This window comes from Megascapheus bottae, chromosome 7 (genome assembly GCF_031878675.1).
Source record: "Megascapheus bottae isolate mThoBot1 chromosome 7, mThoBot2.hap1, whole genome shotgun sequence".
Taxonomy (NCBI): domain Eukaryota; kingdom Metazoa; phylum Chordata; class Mammalia; order Rodentia; family Geomyidae; genus Megascapheus; species Megascapheus bottae.
In genome coordinates, this window is record NC_143515.1 from 74,997,852 (window position 1) to 75,016,500 (window position 18,649).

The following is an 18,649-nucleotide window of genomic DNA, read 5'->3' on the forward strand; positions in this document are numbered from 1 at the left end:
GGTAGTTTAGGCAAGAGACAGAATTTAAGAAATTGTGTCCCAGAGAACTGAGTTTTAAGCTTGATTTTAAGATGTAGAGGGCCCATAGATGGAATTCATTTCCCTGGCTATGTATGTGTAATCTGAAGAGAAAGATTCTTGAAAAGGTAATCCTTCAAAATATAACTTCAATATCGCCCCACCTAAGTTACTAATCCTTAGTTACCAAACCTCTTACTCCTGAGACTGTTCCAGGATTTCAAACCAACCACGCACTTGTGATCATAATTTTTCTTCTATGTTACAATTCTCTTCCAATTTTAACATGCACCTACACAAACTTATCCAACTGAAGAACTACTGCCCTTAGGAATACGCCCGTGGAAAAGCTACCAACCACATATCTGCTAGTGGTTTCATGCAGGTCTCCTCTCCCTAGCCCAGAGCATTCTTTAAAGGATGGGAGAAAAGGTAACATTAAAGAAGACACAAACAAATCTTCACAAAAGTATAGTTGTCAAATTTATTTTCACAGACTGCCATTTTACAACAAATCCCTAAGATGACTATTTCTTGACATGCAAGAGTTAGCATTAACAGCTCAATTACTATAAACACTGCCTCCTGGAAGCAGCGCAACCGCCTGAAGAGTTTTAAGACTACAGACTGTATTACTCCAAGCGTATTCAGTCTACATGAAAATCAGAAGGTTCTGAACAGCTGGTTGGGAAGGTAGCCAAGATGCAGGAAAGATGTCTGTGCCTCCTTTTCAAGGGCAGCCAACTCTTGAACAGTAGGTGCCAAAATATCCACATGGCCTTTATAGTTTCCACCTGCATCACACACACAAATCACAAAATAATGTAAACTACACGCTTGAAGTACTTGTCAGCAACACTTTGGCTCAACTCTAACACTTTAAACATCACTTCTAGCAATAAAAATGGACTACTAGGCAGGGTGTCTTCAGAATGTCAGTCATAAAATCTTAAACCAATTATTTCAACATAAATAAATAACTGGACTTTACTAATAGCTGCCCTTCCCCTCCCTATCACTCTCAATCTGCAAACTCTAGTTGAGTCTGAATCAAAAATGTTCAGGAGCTAGCTAAGGATGGGCTTTCTAGGAAAGAGACTGAATGGTGAGGTTGGCTGGCACCTTTAGTTAATGGTTTCTGGTTCCTTGTTCAAAATTACATATTATTCTCCTGTGCCCTAATAATTCCATAAAAAGTTCAAGCGTTCTTCTGACATTAACACTTGGAGAGAAGCAGCTAAGCAGCTGTCTCCCATTCACATACAGATCACACAATAAAAATGCTGTAAGACAAGAGTGGACAAGTGCTTAAAAAAGTACAAGTAGTTATACTCATTAATATGCTAATAACATACTCAGCATGCTGGAACAAAATTACTCTGCTCACAAACCCAAGTTCAAAAGAGGTACACATTCACATGTAAAGCAGACTTTGAACTACTCAAAAGCTTACCACCAGCAGCCCTTTTTTGACCATAGGTAACTTTCCCATCAAACTCATCCACTGGAACCTTTATATCAGGCTCAACTTGAGAAATGGTACAGTTCAGGTGTTCTTCTATCTCAGATAAGAGCTAAGGAAAAGAGAGAAAATGAAAATACTTCCAAAGCTATAATTCTTACCACTATATTTTAACAGCATTCAACAGCCTGAAAAGCCTGAATCCTTAAGATAAATGGAAGTTAGACTGCTGAAGATATAAGCTCACTGATTATAATTTACCAACTACAGCCAGTACTCCTCTTCTTCACTGACACACAGTGAGTTAAAAGTGAAAATCTAACTTTTCTAGACAAGCACAATCTACATTACCACTGTTATTCCTAATGTTCTCTATGCTTGTTGATCTCACCTGCATCTCATTGTACCATATGGTACAGCCCCCGTCTTCTTTGAGTCTTGTGTTGTAACATCCTTTTCCACGATTGCTACACACATGATACCAAACCTAGGTTAAAGATGAAGAAAATGTGGACATGCTGAACACTTTAAAATAAAAAATTTCTTAAAGCACTAGAAAAATAAACTATGTATTTCTTGACCCATTACTATTACTAGTCAGTAGCTCATTACATAGATCTTCTGAGGTTTTGGGGACTAATCCAAAAGTTGCCCTAAAATAGAGTAGTTGAAATTCTCAAGACAAAAAAAGGTGAAAGATGCTAGACACTGGTGGCTCACACCTGTAATCCTCACAGCTTACTAAGGAGGCTGAGATCTGAGGATCACAGCTGAATGCCAGCCCAGGCAGAGAAGTCTGTGAGACTATTATCTCCAATTAACCACCAGGAAAACTGGAAGTGGTGCTGTGGCTCAAAGTGGCAGACTGCCAGTCTTGAGCAAAAAGCTCAGGGTCAGCACCCAGACCACCACCACCAACAGCAAAACAGGTAAAAGAAAATATATCAGGGATTACTATTTAAAAAAAACAAAACTAAGTATGTTTTGTATAAGAGAATCAAAAAAGTAGGGCAATATGTACAAGTGATTTGGGGAAATGGAGTACTTTTTAATTACAACTTTTCTATAAATCTATAATTATATCAAAATAAGTTGTTTCACCCTAAGCAGTCTTCTAAGGTATCACACTAATTTTCACGTCTTTTTTTTTTTGTCAAAAATAGTTTTATGAAGGCTATTAAGGTAAATCTCATTTTGTATTTTTTCTAAGTCTTGCCTTACGTTTGTTTATTCAATGAGTATAGAGAAAAATTTGCCATAAAAGCTTATTTCTTCATATTCCAGTTGCCTGAATCCAACTGAAATGGGAAATCAAATTGCTTTTACTGCCAGCATCTAAAAATTACAACAAGCACCATGAATTCAGTGGAGCACTGAAAAGATTACCTTTTCTTTTTCTGTTGCCACCAGGGAAATAGCCAGACCCATCCTAAAAGATTTTAAAAGTCTTTATTAGACTTCATTTCTAAAACACAGATGCTTAAAGAGGAAGAGATCACAACAATACCTTTCAGCTCTTCCTACTCTGCCAATTCGGTGTACGTAGTTTTGCTTTTCATCAGGCAGGGTGACATTTATGACTACAAGTAAAAGCAACCATTAGTTTGAAATTTTAAAAACATTAAATGAACTTTACAAATCTAAAATTTAAATTGCATGCATTCAAAGATTTTTTTTTTTTAATTTTATTTTTACCATAAGGAACACCATGGATATCAATTCCTCTGGCAGCTACATCTGTGCAAATCAAGAATCTTACATCTCCTTTCTAAAGAGAACCAAGAAAAAAAAGAAATGTCAGAAAACATGCTAAAAAATAAAGAAAAATATTATCTTTTCATTGAGATCTCTAATAACTACATGTTAATATCATGTTAGAGATTCATAACTAATTAAGAGAAATTTTATGTTATAAATTGCTGAAATATTGTTTAAGATAACAGACTGAATTCATTAAACAATCCACTGCTTAAATTTGGCTTCAACTGGAGAGAAATACTTAAGAAATATTTCTGAAAATTCAAGAAAAAGGTAAAACAGAATAAAATGTGCATGTATAAATCCAGACTAGTAGAATATTCCTCTGAGGTTGCAGTTTTGTGTTAACGGACAAAATCCCAAAGTGAAGAAAATACAAGCGGCGCATTTAGATGTCTTTGTGTGCAGCAAAATTAAGACATTTGGAGGAAAGAAAGAAGAGCGTATGAACTTCAGGTCTCATACAAACCCCAGAGGAAAAAAGATACACCCATGCTGACATGAGGCCAGGCAACATGTTTAAGTATCTCTATCAAGTTTGCCCAGCATGAAAATGTAATTAATCCAACAGTCTCAAGTTCAGTGCTCCCTGTACATTTGTACTGTACACTGGGATAAACCCACAGGTAAATGAATGACAATGTCTGTGGCTAAGTGAATGACCTTTAGCTCTAAATAGCTCAAGCCCTACTCCCAACTACACCAGGAACTCTCTAGACCATCTGTAACCAGAAAGGTCTACCCCAAACAGTATCAAAACAAAATACCTTTAATCCCACAAATAATTTACTTCACTTGTCTTCAATTAGTTTCTATAAATATTACTATATACTTTCTTAAAAAAAAAAAAAAGACAAAGAAGACTTACACATGTGGATTATCTATCCTTCTCCTACCTGAAAGAATTAGTATTTTCTTAAACAGAGAATTTTATTGCAGTAGTGCTATACTGTTAGGGAAGAAAACATTTACCAAGATGAACCCCTGCCATGATGTCAGAATAGAAATGTTTCTGAATTTCCAGGCAAGAATTTCTTAAGTAGAATTAAATGGAACTGATTAAAACTAGAATCACCCCTTCTTAAGTAATAAGGATATATAGCCAACTAAATATTAGTACCTTAAATCTCTCCAAGTTTTGTTTTCTCTCATGTGGTTTTCTGTCACCATGAAGACAAACACAAGAGAACTGGTGTCCTTTTTTATCAGGTCCTAGTGAAAAGTATTGAACATTTGATCTTGGCAATCACTAGGCCTAAAAACCATATTGAGAAGCCAATAAAAGTTCGATTATTATAGTACCATACAATTCCACAAATTCTATACCCCAACTTGCCATAAACCATGGTAACACAATTTCTGTCACAGGCAAAAAATGGCATTATAATAAGCTCCATGGAGGGCCAGGAGTTTGGCCTAGTGGTAGAGTGCTAGCCTAGCATGCACCAAGACCTGGGTTCAATTTCTCGGTACCACATACATAGAAAAAAGCCGGAAGCAGTATTGAGGCACAACTAGAGCTCTAGCCTACCACTACCACTGTCGAAAGACAGTGCTCAGACCCTCAACTCAAGTCCAAAACTGGCAAAAAAATAAAATAAAAAAATAAGCTCCAAGGAATTTTTAAGAAAGTTTTAAGTTAACCTTCCCCATCTGTAAGAGTAGTTTATACAATGTGTCAACTAAGAACTTCTTTATTCTCTATAAAACTAAGACCCAAAAAGGCACATGGCTCCTTTGAGAAGAACCACAGTATCATGATATTCACACCTTCCCTAAAAAGAAAGGTGCCCAGTCTGCCTTCTTCTCTTGACAGCTTCTCTGTTGGGTTTCTAGGCTAGAACTGATTGTTTTGAAACCACAAAATGGAAGGGGGAGAGGTACGATTTTGGAAGTAGATATAGTAGTAGCCAGCCTCAAAAAGGGCATTCTTCTGTTAGACAAAGAACACTTAAAAAAAATTACAGTTTATCCTATTTTAGGACAAACACCCCCCCAACTGAACATAATCCGTAGGCACTACTCTGAGATTATTAAGAAGAATAATTGTCACTTGATTATGTTATATAATAAATCTACTTTGATAAAGTATACTCAAAAGTATACTTAAAGTACACTACATTCTGAAAGGCTTCGATTCAAAACAACTAACAGGAAAACCAGGTATGCAGAGACAAAAAAAACCAGGGAAAAAAGAACTTCCATAAGCATATAGTTGAGGTGTTACTGAATTGTGAATTCCAGTGGTTTCTACTCTCTAGAAAGGATGCAGGAAATATTCTATTCTTCCCTACCTCCATTAAACTTCTTGAACCTGGTATATATTGTGATTTGCTTTTAGCTACAGTTTGGTAAATGTGTTTTCCAGAATATTTAAGAAAGAATAAAGGGAACCAAGGAATATACTGATCAGTGACATTCTTTACATTTAACTCCTCTACTCAAAACAGGACAAGAAGAAAATGGTACAAAAAATGACTCTAGGGGCCAGGAGTTTGGCCTAGTGGTAGAGTGCTTGCCTAGCATGCACGAAGACCTGGGTTTAATTCCTGGGTACCACATACATAGAAAAAAGCCAGAAGTGGTGCTGAGGCTCAAGTGGTAGAGCTCTAGCCTTGAGAAAGTCCAAGAACAGTGCTCAGGCCCTGAGCTCAAGCCCAGGACTGGCAAAAAAAAAAAAAAAAAAATGACTCTAAAATAACTATATAAATATAATCGCTGGACCTTGGAAAGAAAATGTGTTACTATTCAATGTAATGACCAGGGTCTATTCATTCACTTTTAAATTCTATATTCGGTACTACGTGTGGTGATGCATGCCTGCAATGTCAGTTACTTGGAAGGTAGAGATCTGAAGGACAGTCAGTACAGCAAAAATGTAAGATAGGCATGGAAACAAGCATGCATAGTCCCAGCTACCTGTGAAGCAATGGTAGGGTGATTATGCCAAGGCTGGCCTCAGCCAAAAGCACTATCAGGAAAATAGCTGAAGGAAGCAAGGGCTGGGGTGTGGCTCAAGCAGCAGAGCACTTGCCTGGCAAGTGCAAGGCACTGAATGAAACCACAAAAAATAAAAAAATAATCATTTAAAAATGTTAAAGTAGCCAGGCGCTGTGGCTCACGCCTGTAATCCTAGCTACTCAGGAGGCTGAGATCTGAGGATCAAGATTCAAAGCCAGCCCAGGCACAAAAGGACCAGAGACTCTTATCTCCAATTAACTTCTAGAAAACGAGAAGTGGGGCTTGGCTCAAGGGTGGGGTGGTAACCTTGAACTGAAGAGCTCAAGGACAGCGTCCCACCCAGTTCAAGCCCCAGAACCCACAATAAATAAATAAATCTTAAAGTCATTAAATTGACACAGTGAGTGACTTTGGGTAAGAGGTCCTTCATTCAACATGTTTTTGAAATTCATAGTTCATCTAATTTAAAACCCCATGTCCACCAGCAAAAGTCAATACACTGATACTTAGTATTATTTATACTAATCTTATTACTCTGTCTCACTTCCTCACTTGCTCCTTTCCTTCATTTTGAGGTGCTGGAGATGGAGTCCAAGGTTCACTTCCTGTTTCCCTTCCTTGGATTTCAGGTGCTAGAGGCTGAATCCAGGGTAAACACTACCTGAGGTATCTCTCAGAGCCCAACCTGGTCTTCAAGTCTGTCTTTCTGTCTCCTTCAATTCCCAAGAGCTGGAATTAAAAGCATGTGCTATCATACCCAGCTTCTTTCTTCCTTTCTTAGCGTTTTTAGTTTGTTTCTTTTTCCCTTCCCCATATGCTATTATTTTAGTGACTACAATTATTTTAGGTATTATACTTCAACACCGAAGCTAAAGCAATAAATTTGTATCTCTCCCATGTGACATGAAGGCCTCAAAATACTAGGATTCAAGTTCACTATAAAGAATATACAGCTATGTGGAGAACATTCTCATTGTTTTCCTAGGACTTACTACATGGAAAAGTAATAAATAAACCAAATGGATAACAATGAGCTGTCACAGCTCTAAATTACATGAACCCAGTAATCTATTCCACGAGAAAACTTCAGGTGTAGAAAAATTACCTCCTCCTTGTTGCATGAAGTACTGCTCCAAGTTATCACAGTCTATTTTGGTTCTGCAGAAGACAATTGCTTGATCCATCTTGTGTTCCTTGATTGCGCGGACAGCATACTCCCCCTTCAGGATTTTAATAGCTTCAGACCACATCTCTTGAATATCAAAGCAAATTAACAAGGTTTCAATCTCAAGGTGTCATGAAGTATGTAATTCATCACAGACCTTGCCCAACTCTAAGAAAACTGCTTCACTACAGGTACCATAAACAAGAGAGTGAGCTAGCAAATCGATACATTGTCTTTTGCTGTTATTTTTCCAGTTAATATTTTTATGTTACTTTCTCAGAAACAGAAACAACAATAACCTCATTTCTTATGAGGATACACATACAAATTAAAATAGAAACTCACAGCAAAACTTTTGTTACTTTTCATGGACTGCTAGTCATCTAGTCATAATCTACCTTTGTATTAATTTACCTAAATGCTCAAAAAATGCAATGAATGTTCAGATTTGTGTGTTTGTGTTTGGTTCTGTATGTGTGTTTGGTTAAGCACACTCACTTGGTGTTTTTGCTCACAGCTGGCACTCTACCACTTGAGGCACACCTCCACTTCCAAACTGGAGAGAAGGGTCTCTTGGATTTGTTTGTGCAAGCGACTCTGTGACCTTGAACTTTGGATCTCAGCCTCCAAAAGAATCTAAGATTAGAGGTATGAGCCTCCATGCCTACCTTGTTTATTCTATTAACTAGGCATCAATCATACTAGGTAAGTTCTCTCCCTAATTCTCCCTTCCTTTCTTCTTCACTTCTTTCTTAAGGGTTGGGTTGGAACCAGACAAGTGAGTTACGGGAAGATTAATAACTAAGTTCTGTGATTGACATCCTTCTTCAAGTTGACGGTTACAGCTTTCCCCAATCTCTTTATTGTTTTTTGTTGTTGTTGTTGTTGTTGTTTTGTTTTTTTGAGGTTTTTTTTGCCAGTCCTGGGGTTAAGCTCAGGGCCTGACGACTGTTCTTGGATTTTTCTCAAGGCTAGAACTATACCACTTAAGCCTCAGCACCACTTCTGGCTTTTTCTAAGTAAGTGGTACCAAGGAATCGAACCCGGGTCTTTGTGCATGCTAGGCAAGCACTCTACCACTAGACCAAACTCCCGGCCCTCTTCATTGTTTTTTTTATTTTTGTTTCAAATGTCCTACTTAAGAATAGATAGCACAACAGGACGCCGATGGCTCATGCATGCAATCCTAGCTACTTAGGAGGCTGAGATCTTAGGATTGTGTTTCAAAGCTAGCCTGGTACAAAAATCCCTGAGACTCTTATCTCCAATTAACCACTAGAAAATCAAAGTGGCTCAAGGGAGCACATTGGTAGCCTTAAGCTAATGAGCTCAGGGACAGTGGACAGGCTCAGAATTCAAGCCCCATGATCAATGAGGGTGAAAAAAAAGGAGTAGATAGGACCATAAACTCAACTCAAAAAACTATTTTCTAGATCTTTCAATATATTTTATTGACTCAACTTACCTGGACTGTTAGCACCAGGTCTTGTGTTGTCTTTTGCATGTACATCATCAGTCTATCAAAAGAAAGGAATAAAAAAGGAAGACAGAATGTTAAAGAGTAAGTGAAAATAGGTATCATTTATTATTATTTTGAAAAATGATCTATGCTTCTCTTTGGCTCATATTTCAGACACCTTTATAATCTAGACAAAACCACTTTTTAGGTTCAAGAAAATTCTTCATGAATGGTAGGTTTAGGCAATTAACTACAAATGTAAGAATAAAAACAAATGTGTTTTTCAGATGATTGTGCATTTGTAAGTATATCCTTAAATGAGAATAAATGAGGTCACAGTGGGGAAGATGACAAGGTAGCCACAATAAGGTGATTTTCAAGAGACCATGGCACACTGACAGGTTATGATGGGTCTCTTATTAAAATATTGCCAGGAGTCGGGAGTATGGCTAGTGGTAGAGTGCTTGCCTAGCATACACGAAGACTAGGGTTCGATTCCTCAGTACTACATACATAGAAAAAAGCCAGAAGTGGTGCTGTAGCTCAAGTGGTAGAGCTCTAGCCTGGAGAAAGTCCAAGGACAGTGCTTAAGCCCTGAGTTCAAGGCCCAGGACTGGCAAAAAAAGAGTAAATAATACAAAATAATGCTAAAAGTAGAAATTACTGCAGCTGAAATTAAAGATGCTATTCTATTTACTTATAAATTAAAGCAGAACTAAGAAAATGGAAAAACCTCCCATGCTCCTGGATTGGAAGAATCAACATTGTGAAAATGACAATCTTGCCAAGAGCTATCTACAAATTCAATGCAATACCCATCAACATCCCAATGTCATTCTTTAAAGAAATAGAAGAGGCAATCCAAAATTTCATATGGAATAATAAAAGACCCCGTATAGCAAAAACACTTCTTAGCAGAAAGAACAGCACTGGAGGAATTTCAATTCCAAACTTTAGACTCTATTACAGAGCTATAATTCTCAAAACAGCTTGGTACTGGCACAGGAACAGGCCTGAAGACCAATGGAATAGAACTGAGGACCCAGATATTAAACCACACACCTATGGCCACCTAATCTTTGACAAGGGAGCCAAAAAAATAGAATGGAAGAAAGACAGCCTCTTCAACAAGTTGTGCTGGCAGAACTGGTTAAGCACCTGCAGAAAACTAAAGCTGGATCCTTCTTTGTCACCTTGCACTAGAATTAACTCCAAATGGATCAAAGACCTGGAGGTAAAAGCTGACACACTGAAAACTCTACAGGAAAGAATAGGAGATACACTAGGCCTCCTTGGCACAGGTCGAAACTTTCTTAATAAGGACCAAGAATCACAACAAATCAGAGAAAGGCTGGATAAGTGGGACTGCATTAAACTGCAGAGCTTTTGTAGGGCAAAGGACATAGCTAGTAAACTAATCAGGAAGCCTACAGAGTGGGAGAAGATCTTCACCAACCAAACAACGGACAAAGGCCTCATATCTAAAATATATCAACAACTCAAAAAATTGAATCACTCCAAAACTAACCTCCAAAGTAACAACCATCCCATTAAAAAATGGGCCAAAGACTTAAAGAGAATCTTCTCTGAAGAAGAAACAAAAATGGCCTATAGACACATGAAGAAATGCTCAACATCTCTGGTCATAAAAGAAATGCAAATCAAAACAACTCTAAGATTCTACCTCACTCCAGCTAGAATGGCCAGGATCAGGAAAACAAATGACAACAGATGCTGGAGGGGATGTGGCCAGGAGGGGTCACTACTACACTGTTGGTGGAAGTGCAAACTCGTTCAACCACTATGGAAAGCAGTGTGGCAGTGCCTCAAAAGGCTAAACATAGAACTCCCCTATGACCCAGCAATTCCACTACTTGGCATTTACCCAACCATCCAGAAACAAGGACATACTAAACCCACTAGCACAACAATGCTCATTGCAGCACTATTCACCATAGCAAAGATATGGAACCAACCTAGATGTCCCTCAGTTGATGAGTGGATCAACAAGTTGTGGTATTTGTACACAATGGAATTCTATGCTGCTGTCAGAAAGAATGACATTGCCCCATTTGTTAGGAAATGGAAAGACTTAGAAAAAATCATATTAAGTGAAGTAAGCCAGACTCAAAGGAACTTAGGCTCAATGGTTTCCCTCATTCGTCATAATCAGTAGAAACCTTGGGCTCTACTAGCAGAGATTTGCAATAGAGCAAAATCTTGATACATAAGGACATATAATGTGAAGCCAATTGAAAGGACCTCCAGGATAGTGAAACAAAAGCCATATAATGAATGATTGTTGTGGGGGGTGTGGGGGGGGGGAGGGAAACGGGTACCAAGACATGTGAAAGGGTATCAATGTATGTGAATTAATGCACCTTCTATCTGGCAAATATCATGTAACCCTTTTACTAATTACAATAAAAAAAATAAAGCAAAAAAAAAAATTATAACAAGGAAGCTGATTGAAGACGTAATTTTATATAGGGGTCCCTCCTCATTTATTCAGTGAACTTTGTTATTTTAAAGTTCCAAGCTTTAACAGTGACATGTAAGACTTTTCTTTGACATAAAATCTGATTAAAGAACCACTAAGAGCCCAGGGTTTACTAGTTTGTGAGCTGCTTTGCCCTATACAAGTGTTAGGAGTCTTCAAAGTACTTACTCTAATATGGTTTTTCCCCAGCCTTTCCCAGAGCTTGTCATTTTTGGGATTCACAGGGACAACAACATGGTGCACAGTATCAGGAACAGAATCTTCTCCTTTTAAATCAACCCAGGTGGGAAAATGCATTATCTTCTCAGACAGCTTCTTTACATCAAAGGAATGCAAAGTAGCAGAGCAAACGATCACCTAGGAATAGGAAACCTCAAACTCAGACAAACTTTTAAGTTATAATAACATTTATTATATCAAACTAATATCGGTGTGAGGTCAAAGAAAGATAGTGTGGTCTCCAAAGACAAGTTCTAATACTGTGAAGCAACAACCCTTGTGACTTTGGGCAAGATGACCTCTCTGAGAGTCAGTCCCCTCACTTGCACACAGACATCATGTCACTTCTTCCTCAGTCGTACAAAGTAAGGTTTTCAATAGTCAGAAGTTCCAAGTTACTATTTATCTACTTCTCACAAAAGCTTATTCCTCTCAAATACTTCCTAAAGGAGAAGGAAAAAATTAAAAACATTTCCAGAAATTGCCACTGAGGAGTTATTTGTCAATAGCTGGAGTTATTTTTCCTTCAAGCAGGAAGCCACACTAATAATGTAAGCATAGGAATCCTATGTGTTCTCCAGGAAAGAATAGCTGGGGATTCTATACTTAGTCTTCTGTAACATCTAAGATACTGAAGCAAAATACTCTGACCCTGAATTAACAACGGGCTATGTATCTTAAGTTGCATTAGTCACTTGATACCTGAAGTCTTTTTCCATCAGAGGTAATCTGAGGAATCTGACTGTGCACCCTGTTTATAAAATCAGAATAGCCTTGAGAAAGAAGTCCATCCTGCAGGAAGTAAAGAAAAACATACATGTTCAATCAGTATCAAAATCTTTCTCAGTCCAATTTAAAATGTATGATAAAGAAACCACTTCATTCTTTATTTCTATATTTTCAAAAGTATTATTTTCTGTTAGATATTTAAAGATAAATTCAACTTCAGGTTCCTTATGACTAAAATATGAAAAGCTACAATTACCAATCTAAAATCATACTCTAGTATTCCAGAAAGAATTAAACTTTAACATATGTCCTTAAGATTTTGAGGTTGTTGTTATTGGTTTTGTCAGTGCCTGGGCACCATCCCTGAGCTCTTCAGCTCAAGAATACCACCCTACCCTCTGAGCCACTGCATCACTTCCAGTTTTCTAGTGGTTAGTTACAGATAAGAATCTCACAGATGTTATGCCTGGGTTGGCTTTGAACTGAAATCCTTAAGATCTCAGCCTCCTGAGTAGATAGGATTACAGGTGTGAGCCACTGGCACCTAGCAGATTATGAGTTTAGTATGAAAATAAGGTTTCTGGTTCTATGTAACAGTTCACCCTAAAAGTAATTTTTACGAGTCTCAAATCCTTCAAACACATTGATAACCTTCCATATCATCTACCTTTTCCAACTATGACAATGAAGTAATTCGTAGTATGTAAAAATAAGATACCCATTTAGAGTAAAAAAAAACCTTCAAGAATGATTAACAAATCATCACATACAATATTTATACTTTATAAAATCTAATATTTGATGTACACTCATATTCTCTAAATCCTTTTGATAGTCTACAAACATCATGCAATGTAAATAGTGCAAAAAAATAGCTGGATCAAGTATTTTTGATTCAAGCTTAGTCGAATCTGGGTCTATGAAATTTACAAAAATAAATAAGGTCAACTGTATTTATATAAATATAAAGAATAGATGAAAATATAGCAAATCAGTAACAAGAGTTATCTCTAGGTGGTAGGAACATGACTGAATCGCATTTTATTCTTCATTTTATATATTTATCTCTAAACTCATAAACAAATGTTTTTAAATCATGACTATATTTGAACATACAGCTTCATCCAGGACCAGGAATCTGACTTGAGATAAGTTCAATTTTCCAGTTGACACCAAATCATCTAGTCTTCCTGGAGTACCTACAACAATATCCACCTAAAAAATAGCAAAAGCACCTAGTGAAAATACAAGAATTGTTACAACTGCCTAAAACAGAATCAATAATAGTCTACTTAAAGTAACAACATGCATATTCCATCACAGTCAATGTTAAATTTCTGCAGGAGTTATAGAAATTGCCATATATCAAGCCAGTTTGGCTTTACATAAATGTGAAGGCTTTGGCAAATAATTTTGGACGTCTTAATTGTAATGTGTCTACACACACATATACACACAGTCTAATGCATACATTCCCCCCCCAAGGAAAAGTCAAGATGAATTTGCATGAATTTGAAAGTAAATCAGAATTGAAATCTCAGTCTTACATTATACAACTGTGTGCTCACACTTTTTAAATATACCCTAATATCAATTTTCTCATTTTTAACTAGAGGAGTACCTTTGGTCTGCAAGATAGCTTATGAATATTAAGAGAGAAGATACATAAAGTTCTTGATCATCCAGTGTACTGGGGGCTCAATAAATTGGTTATAATTAACAATATTGATGACAAATTTTTATTTTTTTTATTCTCAAGTGTTCATTTCTAAGGAATAGACACTATGCTTAACATCTTACAACTTTCCAGTGACCACTCTGTAAAGTACAACCATTATTATTCCTATTTTTATTAGCATAAATTATACAAAGGAGGGTTTCATTCAGATTTTACATATACATACAGACATACACATAATTTAACTAAATTCATCTCCTCTACAACTCTCTTAATCCCTTTTTTTACCCCTTTTAAAATTTTCAGTCAGTTTCAGTATGGTATTACACAGCAACATGTAATGTACTTCAAAACTGGTCAGCCTCTCCTTTGCTGTTGCTCTACCTTTCTGCTGACCCCTTCCCCAAATAGGCCCTCTTCTGAAATCACACCATATTATTTTTTTTTTAATGAGGAAGGAAACTGAAGCTTATAAATATTAAAGCCACAAGCATTTAGCTTATACAGCTAGTAAGTATCCATACTAGCATTCAAAAGCAGAATCCAAACATAAGGAAGTATAACCATTCAGCATTCCTACAGGCATCAACTGCATATTGTCTACACAGAGACTTGAGGAGATAAGAAACAAAGTAGTTTCACTCTGTAACCCCAAAGCCAACTTGCTTAAGATACAACCCAGAGCTAAGGCTTCAGTCAGTATCAAAGTTGAAAATATGATTGGTAACTGCAGATTTGATTTCCTAAAAGCACCGTAGCTGGATAATATGTTGTAAGAAACTTAATGAGTTTTGGTTTAAGAAAATCAAGACTGAAAATGAACCTATTAATTTTCTTATCAACCACAAAAATAAAATGTTTCCTACTAAACAAAATGTATCAAGGCAAAAGCACTCATCTTGCAATAACATTAACAAGTACAGTAATGATTCCTTGATGATTATACTAAACCAGGTCAAATCTAAAGTCGACGGAAGGATGAAAGAAATGACATTGATGAAGATGCATCATAATAAGAAAGACATGTTGAATTGTAACCTCTCTGTACAATTAATTAATAAAACTATACTAAAAAAGTGTATTGATATCAAAGTAGGACTGGTAGGGGAACAAATGGAATAGAAAAAGAGCATGATGGCTCGCCATCACTCAGTATCAAGTGGTTTAGATTAAATGAAATAGTCAGGAAAGGCATTAAAAGGAAAATTTGAAAGTTTATTCCATAAGTTTAGAATTCTTTCATGAAATTTTAACGTCAGAGAACTGATGAACACAGTGAGAATTTCCCAAACAACTGGAAGTCTCACTTTTGTCCTTTACAAAAGTGGCATGTCTGGGAAATCTTTTAAGAATTCCCCTTACACATATATAAAATCATTTTTCTCCTACCAATTAACTTCAAATCCTCATCCTTACAAAAGTCTCTGCTAAAACTTCTACACTTTTCTGCAATCTACAGCATCTCCACTTTTAACCTTAATTTTAGTTTCTTTTGTCCTATTCCCCCCAAAATAACTGTGATATTTAATTAATAAAAGCTACAATGAAATTATCAGGCACTAAAAGATTAAACAGAAATTGATTTATAGTCAAATTTTGTACAAAGAATTTAGAGAAAACTGCCAATCTGTATATTTCTGGAGAAAGAGAAGGTATATGTTCAAGATGTCTCTGATGAATGAATACTTTTGACCTTGTACTAATTTCAGTCTCATTTATTTTTCTTATGCAGAGAAAACAAAACAAAACAAAAAACAGAACCATACTGCTAAACAACATATGTATGCTCGTATGCTGGGAGAGGGAAGGGAACTGTTCCTCTGTAAAAAATGTCTCATTTTAATCCAGGCTGGACTCAAATTTGTAACCCTACCACTACCTCTCAATGCTGGGATTATAAGCATGATTACATCCGTTTCTAAGAAATGTTCAAAAATTAAAAGTATAACTTACCCCATTATCTAAAACAGAGAGTTGATCTCGTGCTGCAACACCTCCAATGATCAGAAGCTCTCTGAAATAAGCCAAGATGATAAGACAATCAGAAAGTCCGTTACACTGTTAGATCTTATCTGTTCTGGGAAATTATTTACTCTATTATAAATAATTTCTGTAATATATACTGCATTTATAATATAGTAAATACTTTCAAGGTCAGAAACAGTCAGGTATAAGCTGTCAAGTAGTCAAGTAATTAGAGAAAATGTGAACACTTAAGATCATACAAAATGATTGCTCATTTACATATCCTTCTATATTAGGATAATTCAAGCTCTTCTAAAACCAAATTTCAATGTAAATTTCAATGTATTTTTCAAAGGATGTATGTACTTGAATTTGTAAAAAAATTTCTAAAAGAACACACTCTCTGTAAAATGGTTGCCCTCAAGAAAGGACACTAGAAACTGAAGACAAAACTGAGAGGATTTAATTTCAAAGTAATCTTTTATGTTTGAATTTTTCTTATCTCAAGAAATGGTACTGGGAGTAGTGCACAAACATACACAAAAGTCTATATTCAGACCCCTTCTTTACACATACATAAAAATTATCTCTACATGGAACAGAACAAAACTGAAAGATAGAATATAAACTCACAGAAAACACTAGAGTAGATTTTCATGACCTTATTTTAAGTACTATATAATAATTCTAAAACAGTGACAAAAAAAATAAATTTAGAGTTCTTGAAAATTAAGAAGTTCAAAGGTACTATGCAATGGGGTATACATATAGCTCAGTGGTAGAGCATTTGACTCCAGAGGTACTATCCAAAAGAGTTAAAAAGACAAGTCATAAAACAGAAGAGAATACTTTCAGAGAAAAATCTAATATACACAATAATATACCTCAAAATGTATAAAGAACTCTTAGAGGCCCGGAGTTTGGCCTAGTGGTAGAGTGTTTGCCTAGCATGAACACATCAAATTTTAGAACTTCATTCTCCTTTCCTTTCCTCATTCATCCACCACCCCTCCCCCCACCATCATGACTTTTTCTGTAAGACAGGGAGAAAAAAAAAAAAATCACAACTTAGTTTTGCCTAAAAGTAACAAAAATACCACCTGGCAAAGAATTAAGTTTAAAGTGTTACAAGGGAAACACTGATACTACATATAAACTATTTACATATTGACACATGTATATTACACATATATATTAAATATTGCTCTTTTTGTACTTTTCTTCTAGAACACTTTAAACCTAATGACAAAAAGGCATCTGAGCAAAGAGAGAGACTTACCTCAATTTAGGGTTATCAATGTATTTCTTAAACTGTTTAACGTTATTCAAGGTTTGCTCCGCGAGTTCCCGGGAGGGCTCGACAATGAGAGCTTTTGGAGCATTGGGAAGAAACTTGGTCTGTGTCACTTGCGCATTTCCTTAGAAGAAAAGATCACAGCGCATTTAAGCCACACCTAAAATTACCACAGTCTGTAAAACAGGAGCTAGAATATGTCAATGTTCTAAATAACAACTGGCAAAAAGTACAGGCCCAGCCAGGTGCATAGCTCAAGTGGTAGGGCACCTGCCTAGCACATTTGAGTCTGGGTTCAATCCCCAGGAAGGAGAGGAAATACGTATAGAAGACAGTCAAACAAAACAAAGCCCAAATTCTAAAACTGTACTTTTTTTAAATTACGCCTGCTTTTGCCATAAATGTCACTGATGGCTGTAACTGTAAAAATGACCTATTGGTTTCCGGTAAATAAGCCAGGGTTTACTTTAAATAGATGAAGTATACTAGGTAATCTAAAGGGGGAGGTATAAGCTCACATCAGACTGCTTAAATTTATAGTCAATTCTACCACTTATTTTTTCTTATTCCCCAGGTTCATCGTCCGTCATCATACAAAGAGAAGACTGCTTCATAAGGTTGTAGTGACTTAACGTGTTTAACCCGTACCAGTGCACACATATTAAATACCATTACCAGCAAGGCCAAGATGCTCTAACTGGTTAACCTGATACCAAACAGTTCAGAATTAAACTCTGGACTTCATGGTTCAATTACAACTTTGATGTGTGGCGACACTATGGGTGTAGTTACAACTTTTCTATGTTGAATAAAGATGTATAACTAAGCCAGAAAGGGAGATAAACTGAACTCTCCCTCTGAGAAGACCTACATGCCAGATTTTACTTAACATTCCATTATAGAAACCTATATCCTGTGTACAATACCTGTGTGCTGTGACTTGACAACATAACTATCTGGTGCCTTGGAAAGAGCAACAAAGCCATCTTTAGGTGGGAACTTAAATTCTTCTTCCCCAAAGTTAAATTTTAGTTCGGCATTCTAGCAACGAATAAAGAGAAAAAACAAAACAAAACAAAACAAAACTATTAACTTATAGCAAACTGCTCCATAAAAGGCAATGCAATGTAGCTGGTGAGCATATGAATTTCTAACTAGAATCTTAATTACCTTCAAAACACAGGCAGGAAAAAGAGCTTGATTTTTCATATGTGCAGGTACTTCAAATGCTAGGCCAAGATCTTTTCCTTAAAGAAGCAAACAAAACCAGAGAAATGAAACAATAGAGAAGGGCTTTCACTCACTCATCACCAACCTGTCAATTTACCTGTACTCACTCATGCTTTTCCTCTGGACCCAAGGATAAACTATGCCACGTGGAACCAGGCTTTTACTTACTCTTCAAATTGTACCCTTAGTTTCATTACTCCTCATCTACAAG

General features: G+C 36.4%; 1 protein-coding gene across 3 annotated transcripts in view; it reads right to left on the reverse strand.

Moving 5' to 3' along the window:
* Positions 1-488: 488 nt before the first annotated feature.
* Ddx1 (DEAD-box helicase 1) overlaps positions 489-18,649 on the reverse strand; it is a 37,008-nt gene continuing 18,847 nt past the window's right edge. For all 3 annotated transcript variants that reach the window (XM_090337430.1, XM_090337433.1, XM_090337431.1), the window contains 16 exons: positions 18,379-18,455; positions 18,135-18,249; positions 17,194-17,332; positions 15,903-15,963; positions 13,388-13,486; positions 12,245-12,334; positions 11,492-11,680; positions 8,830-8,881; positions 7,305-7,451; positions 4,359-4,450; positions 3,176-3,248; positions 2,988-3,060; positions 2,867-2,909; positions 1,872-1,967; positions 1,472-1,592; positions 489-812 (listed from right to left, as the gene is read on the reverse strand). In XM_090337430.1, the coding sequence (XP_090193556.1) occupies positions 682-812; positions 1,472-1,592; positions 1,872-1,967; positions 2,867-2,909; positions 2,988-3,060; positions 3,176-3,248; positions 4,359-4,450; positions 7,305-7,451; positions 8,830-8,881; positions 11,492-11,680; positions 12,245-12,334; positions 13,388-13,486; positions 15,903-15,963; positions 17,194-17,332; positions 18,135-18,249; positions 18,379-18,455 (1,598 nt within the window). In that variant the 3' untranslated portion in view covers positions 489-681. The remainder of the gene's footprint in view (positions 813-1,471; positions 1,593-1,871; positions 1,968-2,866; positions 2,910-2,987; positions 3,061-3,175; positions 3,249-4,358; positions 4,451-7,304; positions 7,452-8,829; positions 8,882-11,491; positions 11,681-12,244; positions 12,335-13,387; positions 13,487-15,902; positions 15,964-17,193; positions 17,333-18,134; positions 18,250-18,378; positions 18,456-18,649) is intronic.